The sequence below is a fragment of the Mytilus galloprovincialis genome, chromosome 13, assembly GCF_965363235.1.
Source record: "Mytilus galloprovincialis chromosome 13, xbMytGall1.hap1.1, whole genome shotgun sequence".
In the NCBI taxonomy this organism is placed as follows: Eukaryota; Metazoa; Mollusca; class Bivalvia; order Mytilida; family Mytilidae; genus Mytilus; species Mytilus galloprovincialis.
The window spans coordinates 61,208,349-61,223,889 of record NC_134850.1 but is presented as its reverse complement, the minus strand read 5'-3'; the positions used below and the strand labels follow the sequence as shown (position 1 = coordinate 61,223,889).

Below are 15,541 nucleotides of genomic sequence, written 5' to 3'. Positions count from 1 at the left end.
CATAGTGTATGGAAAAGACACTTTTCTAGTGTTGACCTTAACATGTTTTCAATGTTGATGGATTTCTGTTTTTATTGACTTAATCCACATACCCATTTATTCAGATCTTTATTGTATAAATTATATAAAAAAAAGATAGTTGAATAACACACCTGTGATTATATTTGATATAAATAGGAGTAGAAGGAGGATTCAGTGTAGATGATAAACAGTATGAGTTTGAAGAGACTCATTCTGTAGTAGTACTCCCGAGCTGGACAGTGGTACCCTTACCTAATCAAGATATACCAGATATGGTAAGAAAGCCAAATAATGAAATAAGAATTTAGAGAAAACAAATATTTTAAAATTTAGCTGTTGAAAGAATAAATCAGGTAAGAATTAACATGATTAAACACTGTGGTTTTATTATTAATTGTGAATACCTATTAACATGGATATTGTGGATACATTTGAACCTGGAATTCAAAAGTTTAATTTTTTTTTAATACAAATAGTGAATTTGGTGAAACCACAAAAATCAAGCATCCACATAAAGTTGACCAAATCCATGAAACAAATCTAAGTACATGTAATTGCATTATCAAAATTTCATGTGTAGTTTAACAATAAACCTAAAATAATACACATAGAAAATTAAACTTGCTATGTATGTCTTCAATTAATTGTTTTAAAAGATAAAGTAGAGAAAAAAATTCAGATTTTAAATAAAGATTAAGTATTTTGTACTTTTGTAGTGAACCTAGTTATTGTCAATGTATTTTGATTGTCAATATAATGAAATTTGATGCGACTGTCATACAATTGAGGGCTTTAGTTAGCTGTGCTGTAAAACCAAGTTCAATCTACCATTTTCTACATAAGAAAATGCCCGTACTAAGTCAGGAATATGACCGTTGTTATCCATGCATTTGATTTGTTTTAGTTTTTGATTTGGCCATTTGATTCGGGACTTTCCCCTTTGAATTTTCCTCAAGAGTTCAGTATTTTTATGATTTTACTTTTTTTAGGTACAAATATCTGTTGAGTCTATTTTGTCTGCTGAGGATGCCAGTAAGATGGCTGAGGCTGCTGCAATGGCAGGTACATGGGAGGGGGAGGAAAGAAAAGTGTCAAAGTAAGTAATGAACAAAAATCTAAAGAGTTTGATGTCTGTGTCATGACTAATATGTCTAGAATAACCTTCATCAGGTATTTCTGACCAAAAGATGGAAAGTAATACTGTAAATTCAGAAATTATTGTTTGTATTTTTTATCACGATTTTAATTTTGCGATACTGATAAAAATCCTGTTTTACCCATATAAAAAACTTTAAAAATGCGAGATTAAATTATTGTGATCATAACCCTGTTGCAATTTTTGCAATTATAAAAACACCGCAATAGTTTCTGAATTTTGCTGATCAACTCTCTCCAACTATTTGATATCTTGAAATTTTATTGCCTGTTCTTCATAGACCTTTTTTGTTGTTTACATTCTCAAACTGTAAATTGAAAAATTATTGTGATGTTTATACTATTGCAAAAAGTGCGACAATGTTATACTTGAGAAAACTACAGTCCTAATTTATGAACGAAAAATAAATATGTAACACATAATGTTCAGCAAAATATTAGGGCTGTTCCAGAAAATACTATGTCCCCCCCCAGGGAAGGCAATTTTTTTTTAAATATTATGTGGGTGGTTGTATTTGAAATACCAAAATGCAAAGGGAGTGCAGTTCTAATTAAATTTTATTTCTGTGGGTGGTGGGGGTTAAAAAAAAGTGCCGTCCCTGGGGGGGACATAGTATTTTCTGGAACAGCCCTTAGACATCTGTGTCTCTAATATTTGTTTTCAATAGCATTATAGTCATGTACCTGTTTGATATGATGAAGTGTACCTTAATTATGTTTATGTTTAATTGTATTTAATATATTTTAAGACACGCAGAGAACTTGGTACAGCAAGACAATGGTATAAAAATTCCTCCCAAAGGATGGAAATGTGAAAAATGTGACTTGACCTCTAACCTTTGGCTGAATCTGACTGACGGCAGTATTTTGTGTGGAAGAAAGTTTTTTGATGGCAGTGGTGGCAACAATCATGCAGTGGAACATTATGATCAGTTTAAACACCCATTGGCTGTTAAATTAGGAACCATTACTGCAGAGGGAGCAGGTAGGTTGTAAACAAATCATTATAATCACAATCATTTAAGAGAAAATATTGAACTTTAATATACATGATATATGGAATTTTTATAATTTTGTGACAGTTTTAAAGTAATAAAAACTATTTTGAAGATAACTTATCAAAGTTTAAAGTTCCAAACTCACATAGATGGAAATTTTGGCTAAATTTATTCATGTGCTGTCAATAATTTTTATTTCCAAATTATATTGATTTTTCAAATTACAAGTTAGAAAACTAAACTTACCGTAGAAAGGCGTGTATAGTCCGCGGTTTTTTACCCTGGGAATGAAATTGATGGAAGGGGTGCGGACTATGCAGTACTATAGGATTTCATGACATTTTTTTCCAGAGTTGGGATACGATGTTGAACGAGGTTTGGCCAAGCAAACAGAAACATCATGTGTTGTCAATGTTATAATGTATTCTTGACAACTCTTTGTATTATTTAGAAATAAAATAAACAATCTAACTGTATTCTTGACTACTCTTTGTTATTTTTTTTAAATAAAATAAACAATCCAACAGTGTTGACTTAGTAATTTGCATAAAAATCAGCCTTTGATCGAATGTCCGCTTTGTTTCGGATTTGGTCAAATTTGTGTCATTGCATCTTAACAGTGTACCTGAATCCTGAATATCAATGAAAGATGAACCCTTCAATGGTAAAACCATAATAGACAAGTTGAAACCTAGTGAAATCTTCCCAAGATCGATTTTGTTTAATGTTATTCGCGTGTGTACAGTACAAGTAAACCACGATCCGCCATTTTGAAAATGTGTGATTAAAGTATCAAAAATTTTCGTATTCCGACTATTTGTGTTTAACTCTTAAGTTATCGACGTAAATAAATCAAGACCTAACATTTTTTAATTGTAAATCGTTACCATTAATACTGAAAGTGTAAACCTGAAAGAAGTGGAATTTTGTATACGAAACTATATTTCCAGGTGAAAGTTCACATTGTGCAGGTGTATCGTCTTACATGAATGAGTTTACATGTTTGTGTGTAAAGCAATTAATTAACCATGTCAACTTTTGACAAGTGATGAATGTAATTGAATAACCTGAGGCAGTTCTTCAAATCAATAAAAGAAATGATAAGATTAAAGAGTTGTAACATTTTAATGAGTTCTAATCAAGTTTTAAACATCGAACATCTTTTGTTTAATAGCATACCAAATATTTATTTTTAGAATTTTAAACAGTTTATTGGCTTGGGCAAGCTACCACTTTCAATGATATCAAAAGTGATAAGCCGATAGTTAAATGTACATGATTGAATTAATTAACATTTATTACATGAATACAGTTCTTGCTTTCATTGTTTGGGACTTTAAATTAATATTTAAAGAATGATAGTCTGAAAGACGATTTAATTAAGCAATTAAACAGAATCTTTTGAAAACTTTTAAAATAGATTAAATACATATCTTTTAAGTCTTCTTTTACAAACTGATCATAACTTTATATTGATCATCGATCTTTTAACAGCAATAATTACTGTGTTGCCGGTCTTTAACAAAGATTAAAAACATATCTTTAAAGATACCATTAAAAAACTTATCATAAGTTTTAACTGACTATCTATCTTTTCAACAACAATACTTGCTATATTGCCGATCTCGGCAAAAAAAATAAAAAAAAAAATACCGCAAAATCGACATTTTCCGTCATTGTTCGCGGACCCGATCTTGTCAAAAGTTGCCGCGGACTATACAAGCGAACTAGACTTTATCCTCGATATTTGGGGATGAAGAGGGGGTGCGGACTATACACAAATGCGGACAATACACGGCCGTATACGGTAAGCAATTTTAAAAGTGCCCTGAGGAAACTGCTGTAGGATATTTTGTATCCAAAGTTTGCATTTACCAGAACCATGAATTAAATGCATATTATTTGTATTGTTGAGTTGTAGTCTTATTGGTTTATATGTATGCATACACATTTGACCCTGTATAACCTTTATGGGTTTTTTTTGTGTTAAAAAATAAAGTAAAACCATAATTTCACTTTGTGCACCATAATTTTGCTCAACATATCTTTATTTTAGCAGATCATGCAGATATGTTTTATTTTCTATTTTTAGATGTGTATTCCTATGAAGAAGATGACATGGTACTGGACCCTTATCTTGATAAACATCTGACACATTTTGGAATTAATATGAGAGCTTTGGAAAAGGTATATAATCATTTTGGCATCTGTGCTTCATTATAGAACGTTAATGGTGTGAAATATCTGTTAAAATAAAACAAACAAAAAATAATTCCTGATTTATAATCAGTTTTGATATAAAAAATGATAAAATTATATACAAGTCTTGTAAATCTCCGATAGGAATTTGATGTGATAGAAAAAGTATATGGTTATTTCAAGCAGTTTAATCTTTTAGATCTTCTGCAATTTTTGTTTTGCAAATATGTTTGTGGGTTTCTTTTGCTGCTTGGAAATGAGGAATTGATTCTTGGTAGGAATTTTGATCTTCCTTAAGGATGTACTTCCGTGAGGTTAGGTAAAAATTAATAAATTAAGAAGTTAAAATTGACACTTTAAGCTGGTAGAGCATCAATTAAGGATAAAAATAAGCTAAAAATATTGATCGGTCATGGGCCTCCTTTTCGAGATATTTGAGATTAAAATTATGGCGGGAAAAGGCTGACTCTGACTTTTACCTTATATTTGCATTGGTATTATTAGGTCTCAAAACAGAAGAAAGAAAATTAAGAATCTTCTAAAATTTTGGTAAATGACTTTTAATGAGCTATTAAATCTTGTATGAAAAAATAAATGGGTGTTATGGGGCAAAATATTTTACTGTATGGAAAACCACCAAGGAGTCCGAACATTTGACACAATTCCAAAACCTCACCTAAGTACATCCCTAAATAAACATAATATTTATACACACAGATAATTATTAATGATTTTTATTATTTCCCAAATTAGCAAAATTAGGTCCTTCACAAAGGTTTTTCACTTTACTGTATTTGGGTAATCTATATAAATTTTTTGTTGTAGACTGAAAAGACAATGGTAGAACTAGATATTGACCTGAATCAACAGTTTGGTGAATGGAATGTGATACAGGAAGCTGGCAGCAAGTTAACTCCCCTGTATGGACCTGGTTACACTGGTATGAGAAACCTGGGTAACAGTTGTTATATGAATTCTGTCATGCAGGTGATCTTCACTATACCAGATTTTCAGAAAAGGTGAGATTATAAGAATGTTTTCATCAGTGATATTGTACAATTTGTTTTATTTACTAGTCACTAAGGGGGTAACTCCTAGCTACAACATGTCAGTTGTTTATTTAAACATTTGTTATTAAAAATAAATGTTACATTAAGTTAAAATTCGTATTCATTATTGACTTGATTAATTGTATGCTGTTTGTTTACTGTTCAGTCGCAAATACTTCATGGAAATTGAAGATGAGTTGCTGACAAAATATTATGAAAATATTCAATTTAAAAACTAAGTTATTTATGTTCTTGGTCTTAATATTTTACAGATATTCAGACAAAGCAGAAGATATATTCAGTTCAGCACCTGAAGATCCGTCCACTGACTTTAATGTACAAATGTAAGTAAATCATATTTTCAGAATTTATTATCAACTTGAAATGTTTTTTTCCACTTTTTATTTTATTGAATAGGATATTACCTCATTTAAGGTTGATCTACTAGCTAGCAACCCTATCAATACTTGGAGTAGGATTTTAAGACAACAGCCAAGCAATTATCTAAGTATTTTCATATCAAATAAAATGGAAGATGTGGTGTGAGTGCCAATTGACAACTACCTTCTTAAATGAGTTTATATTAATTCCTGTTTAATATTGCAACAACTTCCACATAATTATAAGCTTTTATAATTTTATTTCTGTTCAGATATACTATAGATTCATTATTATTTGTTGGATTTATTAATATTTGTGGGGTAACCAAGATTCAATATTATTTGTGGGATTTATTATTATTTGTGGGGTACAAATTTTAATGGATTGCATTGGTGCAAATGACAAATTACATGTATTTATATTACGGGATATTATATTTTAAAATTCTTCATTTATAATATCTTCAAATATTTAAAGTAAAACATTGTGTTAAAAAAACTTCATCTATAATTATGTTTAGGGCAAAGCTTGGTAGGGGACTTCTGTCTGGGAATTACTCCAAACCTCCAACAGAAACTGCAGATGGAAAAGGGCTGGTATGTAATGTCAAATAACATTTGTTATGAATTGTAAACAAGATCAGTCAAAGTTTTTTTAATCATTTTACTTAAAAGGAATTTAATAATTATGAGCTATTGCTAGGACTCTAACGATACACCTACCTAAATTGAGGCCTAATTATAGAATAGTACATGTATCCCAATTCAAGTGTGATAATACCATAAATTATAATCAATACTCAATCTTGAATTCATACATGTACTGGCTCAAGCGATAACAATCAATCTTGTTGAGATGACCAACCATAATCTATGACTATCCTTAATTCTAAAAAGCTGTTAAAATTTGTACATGTATTCCATTCATACAAATGACATTCTAAAAAAAAATAATAAATGAAGATTTTGATTAGATTACATTTATCAGTCAAGGGACTTACTGAAATAAGTGATTTTTAAATCACTTATTTGAGTAGCAAATTTGAGGTTTTATCACAAATTGTGATTTTGTAGTTATTTCAAAATTTTAAACACATAGGTTTAAAAAATATCTTTTAATTAGAAAAATAAAAAAAATATGAACTATTTGCTTCTTTTAAGTAGCAAGGTTCATGCCTTTGATGCTATCATTTAGCTGAAAATTTCATTTTAGTTGAAAAAATGCTATAATAATGGCTTTTCATAATGAGCTGATACTTTCTTAAAAGATTTTTCACAGCAGTGGGAGTATTTTTATGGAAAGCCAACGGGGTCAAAATTCTTAATTCGTGACTTGTCAATTTGTAACTTGTAACTGTGTGATTTTTCATGTATATTGATGTTTTGTAACTTGTCGATTCGTTAAATGTCGATTTGTAAATTGTCTATTTGTATATTAATGATCGTAACATGTAGATTCGTAAATTGTCAATTTGTATATTGATGTTTTGTAACTTGCCGATTTGTAAATTGTCAATGTGTATATTGATGATTTGTAAGTTGTCGATTCGTTAAATGTCAATGTGTGAAATGTTATCGTTGTATTATGCTAACGATCATTATGACGACAGATGGCGCTCGGTATAGAGCTCTTCTTATGTGTATAAGCCTCCTGTAAGTATGTGCACCGCCATATGGAATATATACCAAAGTAATTTAAATCAATTCTGTACACCACATACATATAAAAGAAAACAAAGAGATAAATGCATTTGTTTGTTTACATGGCATGTATACCAAGGACTCAGTTATATATAGAGGTGACCCCAAATAAACACGTTTGTTTACGAGTCACCAAACTGGCCTTGGATGGCATCATGGGTTTGGTACTTCCTGTATTAAGGTATATATAGATGTGTCGCTGGAACGGGCTTCCTCATCAACTTCGCAAATATATTACTGTCACTTCGCCGGAAATTTCTACTCAATATTTAACCGGGTCAAAATAAGACTAAATACATGAAATATAAGACGGGGCTTGAAAATTTATACTAATATTGTCATGGGCCGCAAATTTTTGACTAAATGTATAATGGGAGAAAGGTTTGACACCCTTTATTCCTTAATATTATAATCTCAATATGAAAATTTCAGAAACTGAGAATGTAGTTATCTAATGATCTTTTAAAACAAGAAGTAAATGGAAGAACAATCTTTATATATTTTGCTCCTGCATGAGTAATGAAGATAACAAATGTTTTATCATATCATATTTGTACTTTACAAAACAAACTGAAGAGAAAAATTATTTTAAATGAGTCACTTATTTAATGTATACTATATATCAAAACTGTATTGAATATGCACTATTTTGTAATAAAATCTAAAGGAATCAGAAAACTAAACGAGGACCTAAGATGGACTACCAATATTTACAACGTAGCAAAGAAGGCAAATTAACACTAGGATTTCTGATAAGAAATTTGAGATATTATTGTTTATCGGATTGCAAGAAAACCGCATATACATGTACTTCAATGGTCAAGTCAATAATGGGATATCATATGGTCAATAGTATGGGACCAGTACACATCTACAAACATCAATAAGCTTGAAAGAATACGGCGACCACCCCTGCGATATTTATAACAGAAGACAAATCCAGAGAAGTTGGTTACGTCTCTAACACGCGCTCACCATGCAAACTGAAACTACAAGACAAACAGACAAGACGCTCAAGCCAGAAGCTAATATTTCTGTACGAGGTGGTCCAGGGGCTGGTTTCTCAGTGCTATAGAACTAGACAATTAAAAAAAAGCTCGTTCAAAAAGAACACTGAATTGCTGCCAAGGGCCCGATTTAACAATTATCATAAAATTGAGAATGGAAATTGGAAATATGTCAAGGAGACAACAACCCGACCATAGAGCAGACAACAGCTGAAGGCCACCAATATGGGTCTTCAATGCAGCGAGAAACTCCCGCAACGGGAGGAGTTCTTCAACTGGCCCCATAAAAAATATGTATACTAGTTCAGTGATAATGGACGTCATACCAAAACTCCGAATTATACACAAGAAACTAGAATTAGAAATCATACAAGACTTACAAAGGCCAGTGGCTCCTGACTTGGGACAGGCGCAAAAATGCGGCGGGGTTAAAACATTTTTTTTAATTTTTTTTTATCTCTTACCCCCCCCCCCCCCCCCCCCCCCTTTAATACGTCCACTTTTAAACATAGTGACGCCCTATCCCTTTGACTTGCCAGAGAAAAGATCTCGCCATCTCGCCATTTGCATGACAGAGTCAATTATCTCCAATATGGTTACACTAATTTTATTTCCCCATGAAAATATTTGCACATGATTTGGGGTTTGGCCCAGAAGTATGTATTAGGTATTGAGTAGATGGTAGCCAGGGATCCTGACTTACTGCTCTACAGAAGAGACAGGCGGAATACAACATAGTTTGTGAATTGGATATTATGATTATATTGTTACAATTTCATTGCAAATGATTTTTTTTAAATTTCATTTGACATGCAAATTTCAAAAGAAATAGCTTTATTGATTAACATCGTGAATCATTTCGGTTAGTTAACGATCCGATCGACAAAATATTAGATTTGGTAAGGTTGCCGGGCTATAAGGAGGTGTGGTACCGGGTGGGGTTCATATCGGGAGGACTGGGCGTTAAGCAGCCATTGAGATCGAGAGCTCGTGAATATTTTGGTCTTTTTAGTTGTAAATTTTTATAGAAAGGAAATCTGGTAGCGGCAATTTTTAAGCTTCTTGACCAGAACTATTCAGTAGGCATGTATATTAATATATATATGTCAGCCCTCTCCCCTTCTGTCAGAAGAAAATGGTCCGATAATAACATTTTAGGATTAATTGAAATAGTTTATTACTAGTATCTGTTTTTTTCCAGTAATGATGTAGCCTTTTATAGCCGACTATATGATATTCTCATTGTTGAAGGCCGTATATTGCCTATTCTTGCTTACATCGTCTTTATTTGAACTTCGCTTAGTGGATAGTTGTCTCATTGGCAATCATACAGTTTATTACCACATCTCCTTATTGTATTTACCTGAATAATCCAGTCTTAATATGCCACTGACCAACGACTATTTCAGTAAACTCGCAATTAGGATAGATCGTTAACGTCGAGGGACTAAACTAGTCGGGATGCATTTTTATATAGTTTAATCCGTTCTCGAACGAAAGTCCACGTCAGTAAACAAAATAAAACTGGGATCCTGTACAAATGCATTTTTTTTTCTTTTAAAAGAATGTGCTGTAATTAATAGATTAAAATTACTTAGGTTTATATTTCATATGGAGGTGCTCCTACTTACAGGAGGCTTATACACATAAGAAGAAACCGAGCGCCATCTGTCGTCATAATGATCGTTAGCATAATACGAAGATGACATTTCACACATTGACATTTAACTAATCGACAAGTTACAAATCATCAATATACACATTGACAATTTACAAATCGGCAAATTACAAAACATCAATATACAAATTGACAAATTACGAATCGACAAGTTACAAAACATCAATATACAAATTGACAATTTACGAATTGACAAGTTACTAAACATCAATATAGAATTTACAAATTGACAATTTGCAAATCGACATTTAACGAATTGACAAGTTACAAAACATCAATATACAAATTGACAATTTACGAATCGACAAATCGGCAAACATCAATATACAAATTGAAAATTTGCGAATCGACATTTAACGAATTGACAAGTTACAAAACATCTAAATTGACAAATCACACAGTTACAAGTTACAAATTGACAAGTTACGAAGTAAGAATTTTGACCCCGTTGGCTTTCCATATATTTTTCCTGTGAAGTTCAAGGTTTCATCTTTCAGATTATGTAATAAAATTCTACTGTTCGCAAAATTTCAAGTTTCTTATGATTTTTTTTTAATTTTGTATCTAAAATTAAAACAGTCAAGTTATCAATTTCTTAAAATTTTCTAAAAGTAATTGTGTAAATATGCAAAGGTGATCTTAATAATCTAAAATTGTATATTCACCAAAGTGAAACATAAAAGTAGAATTAAGATATTTTTTTGTTTAGAATGATGAATAAAACAATATTTGTCCTTTTCTACATTAAAGTAGATAAGATAACTTATTATCACAAGAAAATGCCATAAATTACTTTTTTAAAATGTAAGATTTAAAATGGAATTAATATTTTGTAGCCACCCAATGGAATCCGTCCACAGATGTTCAAAAATTTGATAGGTAAAGGACATCCAGAATTCTCAACTAAGAGACAACAAGATGCACAGGAATATTTTCTTCACTTAGTAAACTTATTAGAGGTATTATTGTACTTATTTAATAACAGCTGTTTAATCAAATGTATTGTGATGCATGTATACTGAGTTAATTATTCCCCACTCAATGTCTGAAGTCTTTTCTTGATTTTATGTAAAACATTATATATACATATACAAAAGGTGAATTTTCATTACTTGCATTTATGGGAAAAGTGTGTTTTTAAAATCTTCTAGGTCTTCTGTTAATATGAATTATAAAAGTACTTAATCATTTCATCAAACACCAGAACAAAATTTGTATGCCCTCGCCATATGCATAGAGGAGGGGGCATTAAGTTTTACCCTTGTCTGTCTGTACGTCCCAAAGTTTGTTTCCTTTCTCCAACTTCAGCTTGCCTCAACCAAATGTTATGAAACTTATACACAAGGTTTTTACCACTAAATCCATATCAAGTTTGAATTTTGGTTACTGCTTTAGAGTTATACCCCTTTAAAAATGAAAAAAAATGCTATTTTTTTTTAGACACCATCACTCTAATTAAAATATGTCATTCTGAACGAGACAAACAGAACATTCAATAGAAATGAAGGGTAACTACTTAATGTTATCAATGTTATGTTATTTAATGTATATATATCTTATATTTTAGAGAAATACACGAGGGACAGATAACCCTGCCGATTGTTTTAAATTCAATGTAGAAGACAGAGTGGAATGTTTACAAAGTAAAAAAGTTAAATATACAAACCGTGACGATTTTATGTTAGCTCTGCCCATACCAATGGAAGCTGCCACAAATAAAGGTAAACATGTTACAAAAAAAAAGTAAAATCACAAAAATACTGAACTCAGAGGAGAATCCAATCGGAAAGTCCATAATCATATGGCAAAATCAAATGACAAAACACATCGAAAACGAATGGACAAGAATTGTATTCCTGACTTGGTACAGACATTTTCAAATGTAGAAAATGGTGGATTAAACCTGGTTTTATTGTGCTAAACCTCTCACTTTCATGACAATCTCATCAAATTCCGTTATATTTACAATGATGTGTGAACTAAACAGACAGAACACAAAAAACTCCTATCCACAAACACATTTATTGATTCTGTGTCTGACGTCAGAAAATTTTATACGTCACATAAATTTGAAGTTCAATGTATATACAAACAGTTTAAAATTTCACAAATGGGCCATGTTAGCAAACATTACAAGTTAATGTAAGTTAAGAAAATACATGCTAAAAATTACACAAATACAAATACTAGTGATACCTAGTCACTAAAACTGGTTTAATGCCCTACCAGTTGCGGCTGCCTCAAAGACAGATGAAAATACTCACAATGGTTATAAGAGCTGCCTCAAATTACAAAAGCAGTTCAGAAGAAAGGTTCTTTGTTTCACACCATACTGTGATATGGATCTTTCATGGTGATCAGTATTATCAGAGATTTTTATTGGTATCAGTATTACAAGAGATTAACTATCAAGAAATAATATTTATAGTAAGGGCTATTCCAGAAAAAAATGTATGGGGGGAGGTTACGAAGGCAGTTTTTGTCAGCACCTGCCACCCAGACAATTTTAATTGAGGATTATAGTGCATTATAGTGTGAAGAGTTGCTCTGATACCCATCACCCATTTATTATTGATTAGTTTAAACATATTTATTTATAGTGGATTGGGAAACAAGTTTTGCAACTTATATTAATCCCTTTCCACTTTGCGAGTTCTGCCTTGTAGCGGCATTAGCCTACTCTTTTTCAAAATCTACAATGGTGTCTTTTACGTGCAAGAGATATGGCCTTCTCTTAACACGGGTCAGCCATTTATCGTCCCCTTCCTACGGACTATCATCGTTTCCTCAAGACCATACTTGCAAATGGTGTCGAGGGAGAGCTGAAAATTGAGTTCCTGAAATTTTCATCCCAGACGGGAATCGAACCAGGAACCTTTGTGTTAGTAGTCCGATGCACTAACCACTACACCACGGCTCTCTTAATGTGCCTTCCAACCCCCCCCTCCCCCATACATTTTTTTCTGGAATAGCCCTAATAAAATCTGTGATGTGTCTTGGATCATTATTAATGAATATTTCTTATTGAATATAAATATTATTTGGTCTTTTATATTTTAGATGAAGTTGCTGCATACGAAGCTAGAAAATCAGCAGCTGAATCACAAGGAAAAAAATTGTAAGTAAAACCTGTCTTAAGATCTTTTGGATTATAAATGTATTTTCATATACTAGAAATTCAGATATTTCTTGGTTCATTTTTATACGACCTCAAATTTTGAAAAAAATTTCGTCGTATATTGCTATCACGTTGGCGTCGTCGTCGTCGTCCGAATACTTTTAGTTTTCGCACTCTAACTTTAGTAAAAGTGAATAGAAATCTATGAAATTTTAACACAAGGTTTATGACCACAAAAGGAAGGTTGGTATTGATTTTGGGAGTTTTGGTCCCAACATTTTAGGAATAAGGGGCCAAAAAGGGCCCAAATAAGCATTTTCTTGGTTTTCGCGCTATAACTTTAGTTTAAGTAAATAGAAATCTATGAAATTTTGACACAAGGTTTATGACCACAAAAGAAAGGTTGGGATTGATTTTGGGAGTTTTGGTTTCAACAGTTTAGGAATTAGGGGCCAAAAAAGGGCCCAAATAAGCATTATTCTTGGTTTTCGCACAATAACTTTAGTTTAAGTTAATAGAAATCAATGAAATTTAAACACAATGTTTATGACCACAAAAGGAAGGTTGGTATTGATTTTGGGAGTTTAGGTCCCAACAGTTTAGGAATTAGGGGCCAAAAATGGACCCAAATAAGCATTTTTCTTGGTTTTCGCACCATAACTTTAGTATAAGTAAATAGAAATCTATGAAATTTGAACACAAGGTTTATGACCATAAAAGGAAGGTTGGTATTGATTTTGGGAGTTTTGGTCCTGACAGTTTAGGAAAAAGGGGTCCAAAGGGTCCAAAATTAAACTTTGTTTGATTTCATCAAGAATTGAATAATTGGGGTTCTTTGATATGCGGAATCTAACTGTGTATGTAGATTCTTAATTTTTGGTCCCATTTTCAAATTGGTCTACATTAAGGTCCAAAGGGTCCAAAATTAAACTTAATTTGATTTTGTCAAAAAATTAATCGGCTAGGTTCTTTGATATGCTGAATCTAAAAATGTATTTAGATTCTTGATTATTGGCCCAGTTTTCAAGTTGGTCCAAATCGGGGTCCAAAATTAAACTTTGTTTGATTTCATTAAAAATTGAATAAATGGGGTTCTTTGATATGCCAAATCTAACTGTGTATGTAGATTCTTCATTTTTGGTCCTGTTTTCAAATTGGTCTACATTAAAGTCCAAAGGGTCCAAAATTAAACTTATTTTGATTTTAACAAAAATTGAAATCTTGGGGTTCTTTGATATGCTGAATCCAAACATGTACTTAGATTTTTGATTATGGGCCCAGTTTTCAAGTTGGTCCAAATCAGGATCTAAAATATTATATTAAGTATTGTGCAATAGCAAGTCTTTTCAATTGCACAGTATTGCACAATGGCAAGAAATATCTAATTGCACAATATTGTGAAATAGCAATATTTTTTTTAAATTAGAGTTATCTTTCTTTGTCCAGAATAGTAAGCAAGAAATATCTAATTGCACAATATTGTGAAATAGCAATATTTTTGTTTAATTGGAGTTATCTTTCTTTGTCCAGAATCAACTCAAATCTTTGTTATATACAATGTATATTCACTTTTTACTACCAACTGATAAATTAAAATAATCTTTACCATTCAGTGATAACAAGCAGTTTTTTTACATCTTAATATCTTATGATGTATTTAAATGAGTAGTTATTGTTGCAAACTCCATTAGAAATTTAATTGAGATTAATTTGGAATAAGGGAAAGGGGGATGTGATTAAAAAAATTGGGTTCAATTTTCTCATTTGAAATGAAATTTCATAAATAAAATGAAAATTTCTTCAAATTTTTTTTTGAGAGGATTAATATTCAACAGCATAGTGAATTGCTCTAAGAGAAAACAAAAATTTTAAGTTCATTAGAACACATTCATTCTGTGTCAGAAACCTATGCTGTGTCAACTATTTAATCACAATCCAAATTTAGAGCTGAATCCAGCTTGAATGTTGTGTCCATACTTGCCCCAACCGTTCAGGGTTCAACCTCTGCGGTCGTATAAAGCTATGCCCTGCGGAGCATCTGGTTTATACATGTTTCAAAATGCAAGACACATATTGTGATTCAGAAAATACTGATTTATACAAATTACAACCAAAACTATCAAAATTTAAAATGCAAGATTTTTGTGACACCTATCACACCACATATATTTGATACTGAACAGCTACATATACAGAGTATTCAGTTCAAATTACAAACTTAATTCAGTGTTCTCC

General features: G+C 31.6%; 1 protein-coding gene across 2 annotated transcripts in view; it reads left to right on the top strand.

Annotated features, from left to right (window-relative positions):
* Positions 1-15,541, top strand: part of LOC143056576 (ubiquitin carboxyl-terminal hydrolase 5-like) — a 38,041-nt gene that overhangs the window by 11,667 nt on the left and 10,833 nt on the right. For both annotated transcript variants that reach the window (XM_076229678.1, XM_076229679.1), the window contains 10 exons: positions 178-296; positions 1,011-1,117; positions 1,926-2,161; positions 4,267-4,361; positions 5,199-5,392; positions 5,695-5,766; positions 6,324-6,399; positions 11,025-11,147; positions 11,756-11,909; positions 13,249-13,306. In XM_076229678.1, the coding sequence (XP_076085793.1) occupies positions 178-296; positions 1,011-1,117; positions 1,926-2,161; positions 4,267-4,361; positions 5,199-5,392; positions 5,695-5,766; positions 6,324-6,399; positions 11,025-11,147; positions 11,756-11,909; positions 13,249-13,306 (1,234 nt within the window). The remainder of the gene's footprint in view (positions 1-177; positions 297-1,010; positions 1,118-1,925; positions 2,162-4,266; positions 4,362-5,198; positions 5,393-5,694; positions 5,767-6,323; positions 6,400-11,024; positions 11,148-11,755; positions 11,910-13,248; positions 13,307-15,541) is intronic.